This window comes from Neolamprologus brichardi, chromosome 2, assembly GCF_056152115.1.
Source record: "Neolamprologus brichardi isolate AB-2024 chromosome 2, ASM5615211v1, whole genome shotgun sequence".
NCBI lineage: Eukaryota > Metazoa > Chordata > Actinopteri > Cichliformes > Cichlidae > Neolamprologus > Neolamprologus brichardi.
In genome coordinates this window covers 24,199,495-24,214,175 of record NC_142105.1, presented here as the reverse complement: position 1 = coordinate 24,214,175, position 14,681 = coordinate 24,199,495, and the positions used below count along the sequence as shown (strand labels likewise).

General features: G+C 42.9%; 1 protein-coding gene across 4 annotated transcripts in view; it reads left to right on the top strand.

Annotated features, from left to right (window-relative positions):
* The window catches only part of atrx (ATRX chromatin remodeler), a 32,628-nt gene extending 22,570 nt beyond the window's left edge, over positions 1-10,058 (top strand). For all 4 annotated transcript variants that reach the window (XM_006781552.3, XM_035910163.2, XM_006781554.3 and 1 more), the window contains exons 30-34: positions 5,943-6,092; positions 7,763-7,879; positions 9,011-9,106; positions 9,188-9,316; positions 9,813-10,058. In XM_006781552.3, coding sequence (XP_006781615.2) covers positions 5,943-6,092; positions 7,763-7,879; positions 9,011-9,106; positions 9,188-9,316; positions 9,813-10,037 — 717 coding nt within the window. In that variant the 3' untranslated portion in view covers positions 10,038-10,058. The remainder of the gene's footprint in view (positions 1-5,942; positions 6,093-7,762; positions 7,880-9,010; positions 9,107-9,187; positions 9,317-9,812) is intronic.
* Positions 10,059-14,681: the final 4,623 nt, after the last annotated feature.

Here is a 14,681-nt window from a genome sequence, read left to right as displayed (position 1 = left end):
TTTTTCACGCAGAAAAGACTTGGGTCACAGAGAAGCTGATATTTAGCTCTTTTTCTGCAAAGCGTTGTTATGGATATTTATTTAACTTGACCTTACCTCAACCCTCATACTGTACTTATAGTTGCACTTTTACTCATGTTCCCACTCTCTCCTCCATCCACGCCATTTCTTTTTTCTGCCATCTTTGTGACCATCTGCTGCCATGACTCGCCTCTCTGCCTCCAAATGTTCAAAGTGAACTCAGTAAAGTTGTTTTTCTTTTTTCGCCCCCTGGCCTCCCCCTGCATGATGAAAGGTCATTATTTAAACCCCACTCTTAAAGATGGCTCTCTAGTCTTCAGAAAAACTAATTGGAGACAAAGGAAGCAGGCGTGCTTCCCGCTAATGACAAAGAAGGCCCTCTCAGCCCAGACATGAGATTTTTTACTCTCCACCCATCTCTTTCTTAGACACTCTTGCCTACTTCCTGTTCATCACACACTTCCATCTAACATGCTACCACTTGTACTTAAAGTTATGTTGGTAGTCTTTGAACAATTTTTATAAAAGTCTCCAGCATCTCGTGCAGATGTGCTCTGCATTGTACGCTCTCGGCCCGGCTGGCGTGCTCTCAGCAGGTCATGGCTACAGTGGTCATTAGGCTCTGCTAGGAACGCTGAAAGGCCGTGGGCAGGCTGTGCCTAAACTACAGTATAGACAGGAGCAGACTGGAGCTATAAAGCACACCATGCTTGTCTCATTAGAGGTAGGAAGTCACTTTTGACCTTGGAGGGGGGAAAAAATCTCCCCCAGATAGTCTTCAAGCATTACATGAATGATCGGTAGTTTACAGAGGTCCTTTGTGATGCTGTTGTTGTAAATTACCTGCCCTCAGTTAGGCTGATCTCTCCTTGGATAAACGGTTTCTTTTACTTCCCAGAGTGCTTTTTGCCTGCTTTTAGAAAACATGCCTGAGCTTGTACTGGATGTGGAGAGAGCACTAATTATAGTTACAGCAAGAAATTAAGTGGTTGCAGGTGGTGGTGGTGGGGGGAATCAGAAGTCATCATCAGACCTCTGTTGCTATACTCTGATTGTTTGGGACCACCTTTAGAGACTCCGACTTATTTGTCTTTTCTATGATCAATCCTTCTCGGTATGATTGATATGCAGTAGGTGTTTGTACAGGAAATCATTTTGACTTTGCTTGTGGCATTGCCAGTCAATGGGCAGAATATTCATCTGTCATTAAAGGCTTGTATTGATAAAGTGAGTCATTTGAGACTGATCAGTCATTCATAGAGTTGCACTTGTTTTCTCATCACTCCACAGCTTACAAATCACCGTGTGAAACAGCATAAAGTCTTTCTCTCTACTCCAGATTTTGAGACTGAAACTGTTTGACTGACCTGAGAGCTGTTTGATCGAAGTGCATTGGCATCTTTATTCTGACTGTAGCCACACTTTGGAGCCAATGAATGAATCTGAAAAGAGCAGCAGTCTGCCTCTTCTCGTCTCCCACCCGTTTCTCACCTCAGGCTTGTTCAGAGACTGATTCCTATTTTTATATTCTCATCTCCCCCTTCTCAACCCTCCACTCCAGCTGGCTGTCTCCTGTAGCGAACCCTTCACTGCTGCTAGCTGAGGCTTGTTTTTATTGGAATGTGGTATGTTTATTGTCTTTTTTTAGCCCTTTATGACATGCATGATTTTTGTTTCTTTGTTAATTGACTGACAGCTAGATAAACCCTCTGACTTGTGTTTAGGCCCCAGAGGGTGTAAAGACAACATGGTTTTAAGGGCAGGGGCGGCCTCCTGATGTCAGGTACAAGAGCAGCAGTTGAGCACATTTGTGCGAAGAAACGGTTTAGTGCAGCTCGGTAGAGTTGTGTGTCACTTATGTGCAGCTGGTGGGGAGAGAGAGTTTTGACTGGACTGAATGTTTAGGTATTAGAAATATCCCATACGTTCACATTCCTGCTGTTGCGATCCTGCTTTAGCCCCCTTAGTTGCTATGGCCGATGCACCTGTGCATTAAAGACTCGTGCACAATTTGGGAATAGTTGTTGTAACTGAACAACTGAGAATTTCTTTTGCTCTGCTGCTTTCTTTTCTTGTCTAAGTGTTAAACTTTTTCCCTTTTCATCCTTCATATTTTATGGCTTGGTGGAGGGCTTACTATTGTGGCAATGACAGGTATAATAGAAACCTCATTGTCAACATATTAACTGATCGTTTAGGATGTTGGAAATGGAGTTAACATGCTTGAAAATGTTCAGAAAGTTGATAATGTGGCCAAAGAACTGCTGCCTGTTATGTAGGCGGCTCTTTAATGGCATCATACCTCTTTACAGTTAAGCGCCACCTAAAATCTGTTGGTAAAGCATACGTAGGCTTCTGTGCCAAGTAGTAAAGTCTACATGAGGCCCACTTATATGGACTCCCAAGTTTTCATCTTTGATGTGTGAGGCAGCCGCGTTTGAAAGCTCCTTTACATAATTTGTGAACTGTTGGCAGGAGAGCCGTTTTTATACATGTGCAAGTATTTTGTTTAAAGGATGCATGCCTTGGGAAAGGTTCTCATGCATTGGTAAATTTAGTGAAAGCCTTGTTTGGTAAGTAGACCATGCAGGTTCTTATGAAAGTACTGGTTCAGTCTGCATTTACAGAGGCTCTTCCTGTACTTGGATTTGAAACATCTGATTATCAGGATCTTCTTACTATTGAGCAGTTTGTGTCCTAACTGAAGAACGTCTAGAGGTCGCCTGCAGACATTACCTGCCACCTCCAGTGCTGCGTCTGAGCAAACGCACACCAAATGTCTCCCCTGTGCTTTTCTCACAAGGGAGAAAACATTCAAATGGAGTTGAATTGGCTGATTTACCGCCCACTCTGAGCATCTGCCCACCCGCAGTCTTTTGCCTCAACCCCCCTGCAGTAAATTGATAGTCTTCCACATGCAGCTCCATACAGATGACAATAGCATAGGTCAGGTTACCTACAGTCATTAGTGCCGCCTCAGGATACACGCACACATAGCACTAGGATGGGAGATGGACCGGACCACCCCAGAGCCACTGCTGGTAGGGATTACTTGGCTATCCCAGAATGCACCATGTTCCAGTGGGAGCGCCTATACTGTCATTTGACCTGCAGCTCCACTGACCCGTTACTCGACCAGCAGTCAGAAAACTCCTCTTTCATTCATTTGGATAAAAACACCTCACATTCTCTACACGCTCAGATGGTAGCTTTGTTTTTTCTTCTTGCCACCTAAACCTTCGGGGTAATTATAAATGTAAAAATTCAAATAGAATTTCAAAATTATGTTTCTGTTCAGCAAAGCAGTAATATTTCTTTTTAAGCAGAGAAAACAGGGTGTGTGTTGGTTTTAATTCTTTTAAGGACTGATGCAAAGCTGTCAGCAGTCGTTGTGTACCTTTTGCTATCTGCCCTTCAGACAAGGCAGCAGCGCGATAAAAGCTTTACCACTAGATTCAGTTTGATGTTTAAATCGGTAAAATGCTGCTGTTTGAGCCGTGCATGCTGCATCCCAAGTGTTTGTGGTGGCCTTGATTGTGACCTTTAATTGACCTCGTGCTGACTTATTTTGGCAGAACGAACCATGATGGGTGTCTTTTATCCAAGTCAGACCAACGGGCTCTTCTGTGCTTTTATGTCCTAATTAGAGAGTAAAGCAGCAGTTGAATCGCTGCCTGTGCTGCTGCCCTGAAATGTCTGGTTGTTCAGGGGTGGCCTGGTTTTGTCCTGATTGAGTGTGATGGCTGGAAAACATAAACACATGTCAATGAGGAGCACAATTGGCTTCAGGATCCAAGTGTTGGAGGCTGTGGTGTGCAGGGTTGAGAAACGCTGTGTCCCAGTCTGCTTCTACCTGTTTCAGCCACCTGTTTTTTACTCTCTGAAGTCAGGGAGGCTCTTGCATATTACTACTCTTCTTCTTTTTATTTTGAAATGGTTGCAATCCACTATTAATTTTATCGGGTTTTTTTCGGGGGCTTTTGGGTTTTTTTTACCCTCCTTTTCCTTACTGCTAACTATATTGATGATTAATTTTGTTTGTGTCGTCTCACCCATTGTCACTGTTCAGCTTGAGAGCACGAAGAGCAAGGGAGGAGGGCCGAGCTCCTCTGTGAATTGGCTCGCGTGGAGCTGAAATGATGCAACTTCTGTATGACGTCTCCAGATTGCAAGGTTCCAGTTTAATGTAAAGCTAAGTTGAGACAAAGAAAAGCAAACATGCTGCACAGAGAGTAATTTAAACCATGTTTGTGTGAGCGAAGCCTGGCTCAACTCTTAATTTTTCACAGGTATTGTTTTCAATAACAGTGTAGCCATGGAAACCTCAAAACACATGTGCTGAAAAAATAAATGTATTTATCTTTTTATTTTGGTATCAGAACAGAATTTTCCACGTTTTCTCGAATTGTGCGTTCAGGTCACTGTTGGAGTTGTTTGACATTTGAGTGCGTGCTAATCTGCTTTAAGAGAAGATTTGATGCCTTAAATGTAGTGTTGGTGTTTTTTGAATTTTAGTAACTTAAGAGGTTTCTGCAAAAAAAAGCAGATTCAAGGTGCTGTAGAGACAAATTAGCATTGCATCTGGAACCTTTTCTGTTTTTAAGGGGCTAAAATGTTGGTTTAAAAAAATTATATTATTGACTGCTCAACGTGATATTTAACCATACGTTATTTTGTTTGTAGTCCTTTAACTCTTAATTCTCTCATGAAATGCACATTGCTTTGGTAGTGTGTGTGCAACAGAATGAATCCACTTTGAGTGGGTCACAGTCAAAACAAGATGGCCAGGCTTCACTTGGGGTTGTCGCCTGTAGCCAGTCCTGTGAAAGTTGGGCTTAGCATGGTTTGCAGAGCCAACTCACAGCTTTGCACTGTTGTCTACAGGTTGTAGCTGTTTACTGTCACTAGGGGGCAGTGTCAAAAATCTGAGGGTTACTCTTTTGTTTGAGCTGCTGTTCTTTAAAACTTGGAATTTTAGTTTCAAATCACTTTTTCACATGCATAAAACTTCTGACCCTAATTGAACTCCATATAGCTGTTGCCGTTAAATCATAGATGACAAATATTCAAAGTCAAATGCGTGACAAACAGAAAAAACGCTAAATTGCATCGCGTAGCAGCAGTTTGCAATGTCAATTTTGGTGTGTGCGCTCTTTTACTCAAAGGAGCTGGTAGCACTACTGGCAACATAAGTGCACATGCTAGTCATTTCCTGTATAAATGCTTCATGGCTTCTGTGTAAAAAGACCATGTACACTTTGTATGGATGATGGATCTGGTGTAGCCACTTTGATGAGTCCACATGCGTTTTGTTTTCCAGTTTAACCATGGGGTTAGGAGAAGAGTGTTCTTGTTTCCAAATTAAAAAAAAAAAAAAGTCTTGTGAGCTGCTGGCCATATTTAATTGCAGACCAGGTCATCGGAATAACTGTAAAGAGTAAGGTGGATGATAATGTTGCTGAGTTTAAAGAAAAGTCCTGAAGATTGACCGTTCAGGGACATCACAGGTCAGTGGATAAAGACAGAAAGATGGAGCTTATGGAAAAAGAGCTTTAGCTCCAGTCACTTTTGAATGTAACAAGTTAATTTCAAGTGAATGTGGAAAAACTGCCAATTAAGCAAAAGATATTTTAAAAAAGAGAGAGCTGTTTGGAGCTCACAGAACATTTTTATTGAGAAACACATTGTTTTAATCCAGCAAATATGCACCTCTGTTCATGCGTATTCTTCCTGCATTCTTTGCACATCACATGAAATCCTGTGTAATTAAAAAAGGATTTGTACTTTGCGGTCTGAATATAGAGGAACCTTTAGTGCTCAAGAGGTCTGTGGCTCCTCCACAGTAATCTTTCCTTCCCCTCTAATGATGATGATTTCAAACCCACCGTGACCATATTTTTTCTCATCTTTCCTTGATGTAGGATCCCTTCCTGGCTGAGATGCTGCAGAACAATAAGGACCAGATTGTGTGTTACCATGAGCACGACTCCCTGCTGGACCACAAGGAGGAGGAAGCCTTGAGCGAGGAGGACCGCAAGGCTGCTTGGGCTGAATATGAAGCAGAGAAAAAGGTAGGCGGCGAGCAGAAAACGCATGCATACAGACGCACACCAGCAAATCCACCAGATCCAAAATCAAAGGGCCACGTGTACAGCACTTAGGCCTCGGGTCTGTCACTCTCCAGAACATTGACATTAATGTGTGAGGTGAACCAGGGCCCCGCTTTTGTTTGTCAAGATGTGCGAGTTAGTGTTGGATCTGTATAATCCTCTCATCACCCAGAGTAAGCAGATGACAGGGGCTCCCCCTTGCTCCGCTGATGGTCATTTTGGCCCACCATCAGGCTAGTGAGCTGCTGTACAAATCACCAAGGCTGTCTAAGCAGTGTCAGCGCTACTTACTGTAAGACCACAGAGGTTTAGGGACTCCTGTCCTCTTCACACACATAACTGTCCCCCCTCTTCCTTCACTTTGTTGTGGGGCAATTAGTGGGGTTTATTTTGAGATGTGTATATTGTAAGAGAACAAGAGCAGGTCTCCTCTACGCCCCTCGAGTAATCCTAGATTCTAATTCACACTAATGATTATTTTTCCAACACACTCTACCCTTCTTTGCCCTCTATGCCTTAAGCTGATTTTCCCTTGGAGCCTCTTCTGCTTTTCAAGAGAACAGAGGGTTCCCAGTCGCAGTAAAGAGAGGGGAGGGGGGGGGGGGAGACTGAGTGAGGTCAAATTTAAGGATTTCAAGTCTGTTCCCATCACTTCAATCTGTCTCTGAGCAAAAGAGCAGAAATGGTCACCGTCATCATCAAGAGGTTGTTCGGTATCGTGTTGTACGCCCTGCTTTGCAGGAGAAACAACTGGAACGTAACCCAAGCTCTGCTAATGTCTTCACAACTTAAGGTTTGGCCTGGCGGCGGCTAGAGAGGGCTGCATGTATGAATATCACATTTGCAACTCAGGGAAATGGGAAAAACTGAGAATGCGATTGGGAGCCCAAAACGAAATTGAACCCAAGAGCCCTGGTTCTCACTGGGATGACTTCAGCTTGGTACAAAGCTTACCGAGGCTCATGCCATAAATTTAGATTTCAGATACTGAATTTTGGAAGCAAAGGCTAGATTTGGTTTCCGTCTGTGTGAAAACGTATGAAAGGCGCAGAGCATTGGAAGATGCTGCTAAAGTTAAAGAGGTGTGTGTGCGTAGATTAATGTGTGTTGAAAGTTTTGTACTGTTTAGGTTTGCACACCTGTCTCTGACCAGGTCCAAATATCCCTGCTGGCCCCCAACACACACACACAAACACACAGACACACACCCCGCCTTTGCATACCGGATGGCCAGATTACAGGGCACGGGAAAACCATCTGCAGCAGAGACTCAATTACATACAAACATCGGCATCCTGCTGGCCTTTGCTGGGACGAGACTGTTTACTTCAGGTCACTACTTTCACACACATATTTAATACCGCGGGAGCAGGCTGATGTTGGACAGCTTGTTGCTTTTGGAGTTATTTGTGTAGATATGAAAACTTCATGAAGACTCAACGTGAAGTGAAGACCTCATCACATTAATGTGCGACTGAATATGACAGACAAAGTGGGCCGTCGTCTCTCGTCAGCCTCGCCGATTGTTTAGTTTTTCCCATCATGGCCTCAGTGGCTCTTAACACCTGCGTAATTAGCCTCTGCTTCCTCACTCCCTCCTCTGTCTCTTCCTCTTGTCTTTCATCTCTCAGGGTATGTCCATGAGGACCAACTACCAGACGGCATACGCTCACGCGGACATGAACAACCCCAGCTACTTCACCTACAACATTGGAGCTTTGCCCTCCATGACCAACCAGCAGCTGGAGGTAAGTAATGAGCTCCACATGTCACCACTGCTGCCTCACACCCGTCCCGCTCCTTCCCCCCGCAGCATGGCGACTCACATTCCTCAAACCCCACAGCTAATTGTGACAGCAGTCCTGGTAGCAGATCAGCCCAACTCTGCCCCACGCTGCTCAACGTCTGCAGCTATTAATGCACAACAACTGATGGAGTGAACAGAACTTTTTGTTTTTTTATGGAAATAAAATTTAAACTACTATACACTGTCTTTATAAATTAAATAATCACATATGAGACATTATGTAAGCGGGAAGCAGTAGACTCTGCAAAGCAGGTTTTGGAGGTCAAAAGTGATTTTGCTGACACATGCTTTCATATCCGGCACACACAGTATCATGCATCAGGTCATCCGATTAATGAAACTCTAATATTTAGACTACTTTTGGTTTTCACTGTTGTATTAGACAGTCGCAAACTTTTATCTGTCTGCTGTGCGGTCCTGGGCACAGCTAATCAGTTACAGCTTTTTTCTTTTTTTGTTGGTTGTTGCTGGAAGTGGTGAGACTCAACATTACAGTAAATGTGCGGGCTGTAAATACAAATAATAAGCTAGAAGAATTTCTGTGGAGCTGCACAGATGGAGATGATTCACCTTTTGACGTTACGTATTTTGAAGATTACCATACATAGGATACAATATCTGGCATCTTTTAAATGTTTTGTTCACTTTGCCATCTGTTTGGGAGAGTCCCTGCTTTTATTTTGAAGTTCTTCTGCTGTTAGCCAACTAGCTCAGAGGTTTCCTGTCTTGTTTCCCCAAAGGCAGGCTGATCAGTCATAGTGGTGATGTTATTTTTATTAAGCTGCGTCTACATTCACTCTGTTATCCTGAGGTTGAAGAGGCTGTGTTGGTCTTTGCTGTGAGGTCTGCTCCTGAGCAGGTGGAGAACTGGTGCTATCATGGCTGAAAGGGAAGGACTAACACTAACTAACATTCTGGGGGAGTTGTGATGGAAGAGAGAGGCTCACTGAAGAAGCAGCTGAATATATTGCTCTATTGTTTGGCACCAAGTACTCGACACAGTGAATACAAGCAAAGATCACCTGCCTTCGTCTCATGTGTTTTCTCTCTGCCTTGTTTTGTTTTTGCTCAGGAACTCATAAACCAGGGCCGACAGAAAGTCATCGAGGCTACAAATGCTTTGAAGTCTTTATCACGGGAGTCGCTGGAAGATATAATCAGCAGAGTGGTAAGGTCTTTGAAATCACTTTCCATTTACAGATCTGTAGGGATCACTGTATGTTTTAATGACTGTTGCCTCTCACCACAGTGGAAAGAGAACCCAGCGCTTACGGAGAACCAGGTCCAGGCTGTCGCTCTGGGGCGACAGGCCACCGTGGAGCTAGAGCTTAAACGCAGGGAAGCGATCTACAGAGATGTCCTCAACAGGCAGCAGTCGGTAAGAGCCACTCTGTATACGAGACAGAACAGACAACTGAATGACGCCAATAAATCATCACAGTAGTTTAATTTCATTAGTTTATCGATGGTGGTTAAACAGGGTAATTTGTAAATGAATCCATTATGACCAAACAGTCAAAAGGCCAAAAACTGGCAATAATATCACTGTGCATCACAACATTTTGTGATGCACGGTTTACCTGCACCAGCCAAGAAAAAAGGTTATCGTGGGAGTAGTATCTCTGTTTACTGTCTGTCTGTGAAAGCATGAGGCGGTTTGACCTCTTAAAAGCTCTGATTCAGCCTTGACTACAGCTCAGAGACACCACTATATGTGACCTCTGATGTCAGCTGTTGAGCTGGGTGTTAACGAGGATAAGGGACCGCCACCCTCACTACTTCCTATAATTGTTGTCATTGTGTTAAACCGTGACAGGGCAAAGTGTACTTTTTACCTTTGAATTGTGTTAATTTTCAATGTCTGTGTGTTTCAGTTGATGATGTACGTGCAGAAGCTGATTACCAACAGGAAGGTGCAGGAGCAGCAGCTGGCCATGGCCAATCAGGCCAGCTACCTAAACCAGCTGGCCCTGCAGAATGGCATGATGGGAGCCGGCGGGCTCAGTCAGATGGACCTGCTCACTCTTTACCAGCAGCTCCACGGCCTGGGCGGCCATCAGGGTATGGGCAAAAATCCTGGCCCCTCCAAGGGCCTGTAGGTCTCTTCTCTCTTCCCCCCCCCCCCCCCCCCCCCCCCCCCCCCAAAAAAAAAAAGAAAAGAAAAGAAAAAAAAGCTCAAAACACACAGATGCAACGAGCCAGAGGGTCGGTGAGAGACTGAGACTGGACTGCTGTCCACTGGAGCCTCAAGTGAGAGAGACTCTCAGTGCTTTATTCTGTAACTCACTGAGAGGATGTAATGTATAAATGACTGTGTGAAATGTCTGTTAGGAGAGGGGGAAAAAAAATGTATATACCGCCTTAATGTTATTCAAGTTCTATATCTTCATTTTTTATGTATTTAAAGTTTTACCCCCAATGCTTTGAGGCATTGTATTGATTTGCCCTTTTTAAAAAAAGGGTTTCCTTATTATTTCCAGCTCAGTTTTTTTTATACTGTTTTAAATGCCTAACTAACTACACCTGAGTGGGACCAGTATTGTTGGTGACAGGACTCTGATGCAAAGCGCTAAGCGACGATGAACTCCAGTAGATTCCTCCACCTTTATCTAGCAAAGCAGACAGCTGTTGGTGCTGCAAGTCCTGCTTTTTATTTCTTTCTTTTTTTTTGGAAGATGGGAGAAACTGATAAAAGGGGGGGGGGGGGGGTGTACTGGGGGGAAAAAAAATATGGCCTTATTGATTTGCTAAAAAAACAAAACAAAAAAAGCTCTGTAAAGATTTGAGGTTTGTTGAGAATCTTTTCTATTATGCTTTTAAGTGTTTACATTAGTTGTCGCTGAACATTGTAACGGAATGCTTGTGTTGTTCAGAAACTGCCTGCCAGTTCCTATGACCCTTTTGTAACGTCATCCTCATTGTCACGTGTCGTCTAGCATAGCACCGTGCGTCTCGTTCATTACGCTCCACTTGTGTTGATCCCCGAGCCTGGGTGAGAGGCCGGGTCTCGCAAAGCGGAGGCGGTTCAGCCAGGTGTCACAGAGGGCCCAGAACTTTTACCTTTCAGTGTCTTTCAGCGTTTGAAATATGCGTTTCCAGATGGGATTGACAGAGTAAAGGCTGGAAATCTTATTATACCTGGCTGATTTGTGTCCTCTGCTTTGTGAGAAATGCTCTCCTGGACACTGTAGTCTCACCAGGCAGGCCCCCAGACTACTTGTATTCTACTTTGGCACATTCATGCTTCTAAATGCTTAAACTGGTGTAGCTGTTGAACATGAGGAATATGAACGTTTCTCACGGAGAGACGACTTGCCGTCTCCGATTGACTCCTGTGTTTGCACAAGGTGTATTTCATAAATGTAGAAAACGTTTTTTGCCCTTGTCTAAGAATGTTCTTACGTTAGCAAATACACCAACATGATTTGCCATGAATCTGATCTGCTATTATCTTGATAAGTATTTAATATAACATTTAATAAAGTGACCAAAAGTATAACCGGTGCATGTGTTGGAGTCTTTTTTTATTTTTATTTTTTATTAAAGGGATTGAAGTACTTGCCACTGATTCACCTTGCTGAGTTTACAAAGAGGAATGCTGGTTGCACATTTGTTCTCTCTGATTAGCTCCACCTTGATGATCGTTGCATGTTATGCCTTATTAGACAGAGTTTGGGTGGAGACTGATGGGGAATAATACACATGAAACAAATGCACAACTAATAGGCAGGAAATGATTTTGATTACATTTTTGTGAACCGTGCATATTTGCTTTCTTGCCAAGTGTTACAGAATTGTTACCACTTACATTTGTCTGTGTTGGAGTACTGTGCAAAAAGTCTCAAGCCACCTGCCATTTCTTTATATTTGATTTGGAAATGGGTAAAAGAGATAAAAGAAAAATGAGGCAAAGCAGTTTGTACAGTTCTAACAAGGTTTATTTAACAAGGTGTGTTTGTTATAAACACCTTTATTCATTAACACAGCCTGAGCACTCTCAGGCAGTTTTCTTGTATATTCTTTAAGTCACCTTCAGGAATAGTTCTCCAGGCTGCTTGAAGGACATTCAAAGCTCTTCTTTTACTGCTGGCTGTCTTTTGTTCCCTTCTCTGCAAAGTGAGACCAAACTGCTTCAATAATGTTGAGGTCTGGGCTCTGGGGAGGCCAATCCATGACTGATAGTGTTTCACTGTGTTTTGTAATCCGGGTGTGCTTTTGCTGCATTGTCAAATGCAGCCCCAAACCATGACAAAGCCTCCACTGTGGAGACACTCGCTGTTGTTCTTTCATACATATTGACAGCAATTTGAACTGAACATTTCAAATTTGAATTGTCCTTCCATAAAAATCAGCTGCCACTGGTTTCCAGTCAAATTCTTGTGTAATTTGGCAATCTTAAGAACGGCTTCAAATGGGGGAAAAAAAAAAAAAAAAAAGCCAATAATACGCCAAAGAAGAACTTTAAAAGACCTTCAAAAAACCTGGAGAACTATTACTCAAGACCAGAGAAAAATACAAAGTGGTCTAGCTCCTTGAACTGAGGTGTGGCTCAAGACTTTTGCACAGTAGTGTAAATCTGAAGCTCCAGTCAGCAGCTACTTACTTTAGGTTATCATAGCAAAAACACTATAAAGGTGATGGTGGGGCTATAAGGTTGAATATGGTGTATGACGTCAACTTACTACGAGGCAAATTTTCAGGCTTTATGCTAAACTAAATGAACTGCCTCCTGGCTTCAGCTTCCTATTTATGACAGATATGAGAGCGGTATTCGTTTTCTTAACTTATTCTTGGCAAGAGAGCAAATCATTTCCCAAAATTTACGGCTATTCCTTTAACAGCTGGGACGCTGATTCATCCTGATGCAGCGTCCCTGTATTTCACACCCACAGCAAAGTGCCTTTTGTCCCACTCTCTTCTCCCTTCAATCTTTCATCTATTTTTCCCCTCTGCTGGTATTGTTTTCATTTCTCAGCCTGCCAGGGTTTTCCCCCTGCATGTCTTTGACTTTTCCATTCCCTCCCCCCCAGGGGAGCTTGCTCTCCCAGCTTACAGATATCTGCCAGTGGAGAAACATTACAACTATTGCAGATGTTGAAATGTTGATCCCATCCTCACTTAACTCCAGAACCACCACTCCAGGTCTGCAGCACATCCCCGCTGGTTCTCTGCGCACTGCATGCAGCTGTTTCTGTCCGTTGAAAAGACCCGCTGTAGGGCCAGACCGTGAGGCCCCTGCAGTGAACGACCAATCACTGCTCTTAATCCACGCTGATGTGTAAAGCCAATTAGGGATCCGGTTGCATAAGGAATCTGATTTTGTATGGTGGATGTAGGCTGGCTAAGACCTCATGGAGACAGAGAGAGCCTGTACACATTACTTGATAATGTAACCCTTCACTTGGTAAGGGGTTTACGAGAGCAAATTGGTATGGGAAAGAATCTGACTTTTTTTTTTTATTTAATTTTTTTTTACCTTGTATTCCTTCTCTCTTGGCATTAATGTCAGTGAAAATATGTTAAAGTGATAGAAGCATCTAAAAGTGAAATATTTTGCCACAATAGGTTGAAATAACAGGAAAGACATGCAGGATTCACATATATCTGGTTTTAATTGGTACAGACTTTAATGCAAGCAAAAATGGTCTCTCACAATGACGTCTCGATAGCAGGACAATTTTATTGTCACGTTTCATTGCAGTTCTTCATTTTTTGTTTGCTTTTTTTGGTGTCAATTCAGTAGAATCTGCAGTCCAGATAACTTCAAGTTCATTACAAAATAAAGTCTTTGCAATAAATAAATATATAGATTTACATTTATACTTTATATGTAGAAAATAAATATATTGTACATCTCATAAATAGGAACACCCATATGTACACCTCAGCTGCTTGCATTTTTAATAATGTTCCCCGATGCTCTGAACATTACAAGTCATCATCCTTAAAAAGAACACCCATTTCTTTAGTCTTCACAACCCCAGTCGGAGAAGTGCTTTTAGCCCGAGCTTAACTGCTTTTGTTTTTTGCATATTAAATTCCCGTAGCTTTTTTGTGTTTGTTTGAATTTAATCTGATGTTTAAACTCGGACCAACCGAGCGTGACGCTGAGACTTGGGATGTGCAGTAAGTGCAGTTCGATTGATCCCAGAGTCAGAGACATTATTCCCATCCTTTGTCTTTTATTTGAAACAAAACTTGCTCGTAGCTAACTCAAAGACAATCTCGTCACATATCCCAAACTACCGCTTAACAAACATGTAGCACAAAGTTTGCACGTCTCTGCTGTATATGTGGAATGTGCTTTCCTTCCCTCTCCTTTACATTTAATGTTGCCATAACAGTGTGCACACTGTGACATCATGCAGGGATTTATGTCCTTAGCTCCTAAAAGTCACTTCTCGTTGACTGTTCCTTGTCCCGGCCAAAACCATCAAGAGCGACCACTCCCATTTTGCCTCTTCAGTATCTACACATGAATCTCTGTTATGCATTTATAGAGAAAACATGGCACCTGATTTGATTTTCCTGATTCAGCCACAGCTGGGCAGTCATGAGGGCCTCCTTTGTCCATGATAGCAGTGGTTTTATAAGAGAGTTTTATCTCCTCTCTGAAGTCCGCCGCAGATGATGCAAACATGGTAACCTTGGGTGGGGTGGGGGGGGGTGAAGGTAAACAGTTCTGTACCAGGTCCAAAATATCCACAATATCCCTCCCCCGCCCCCTCATTTTTGTCTTTTTC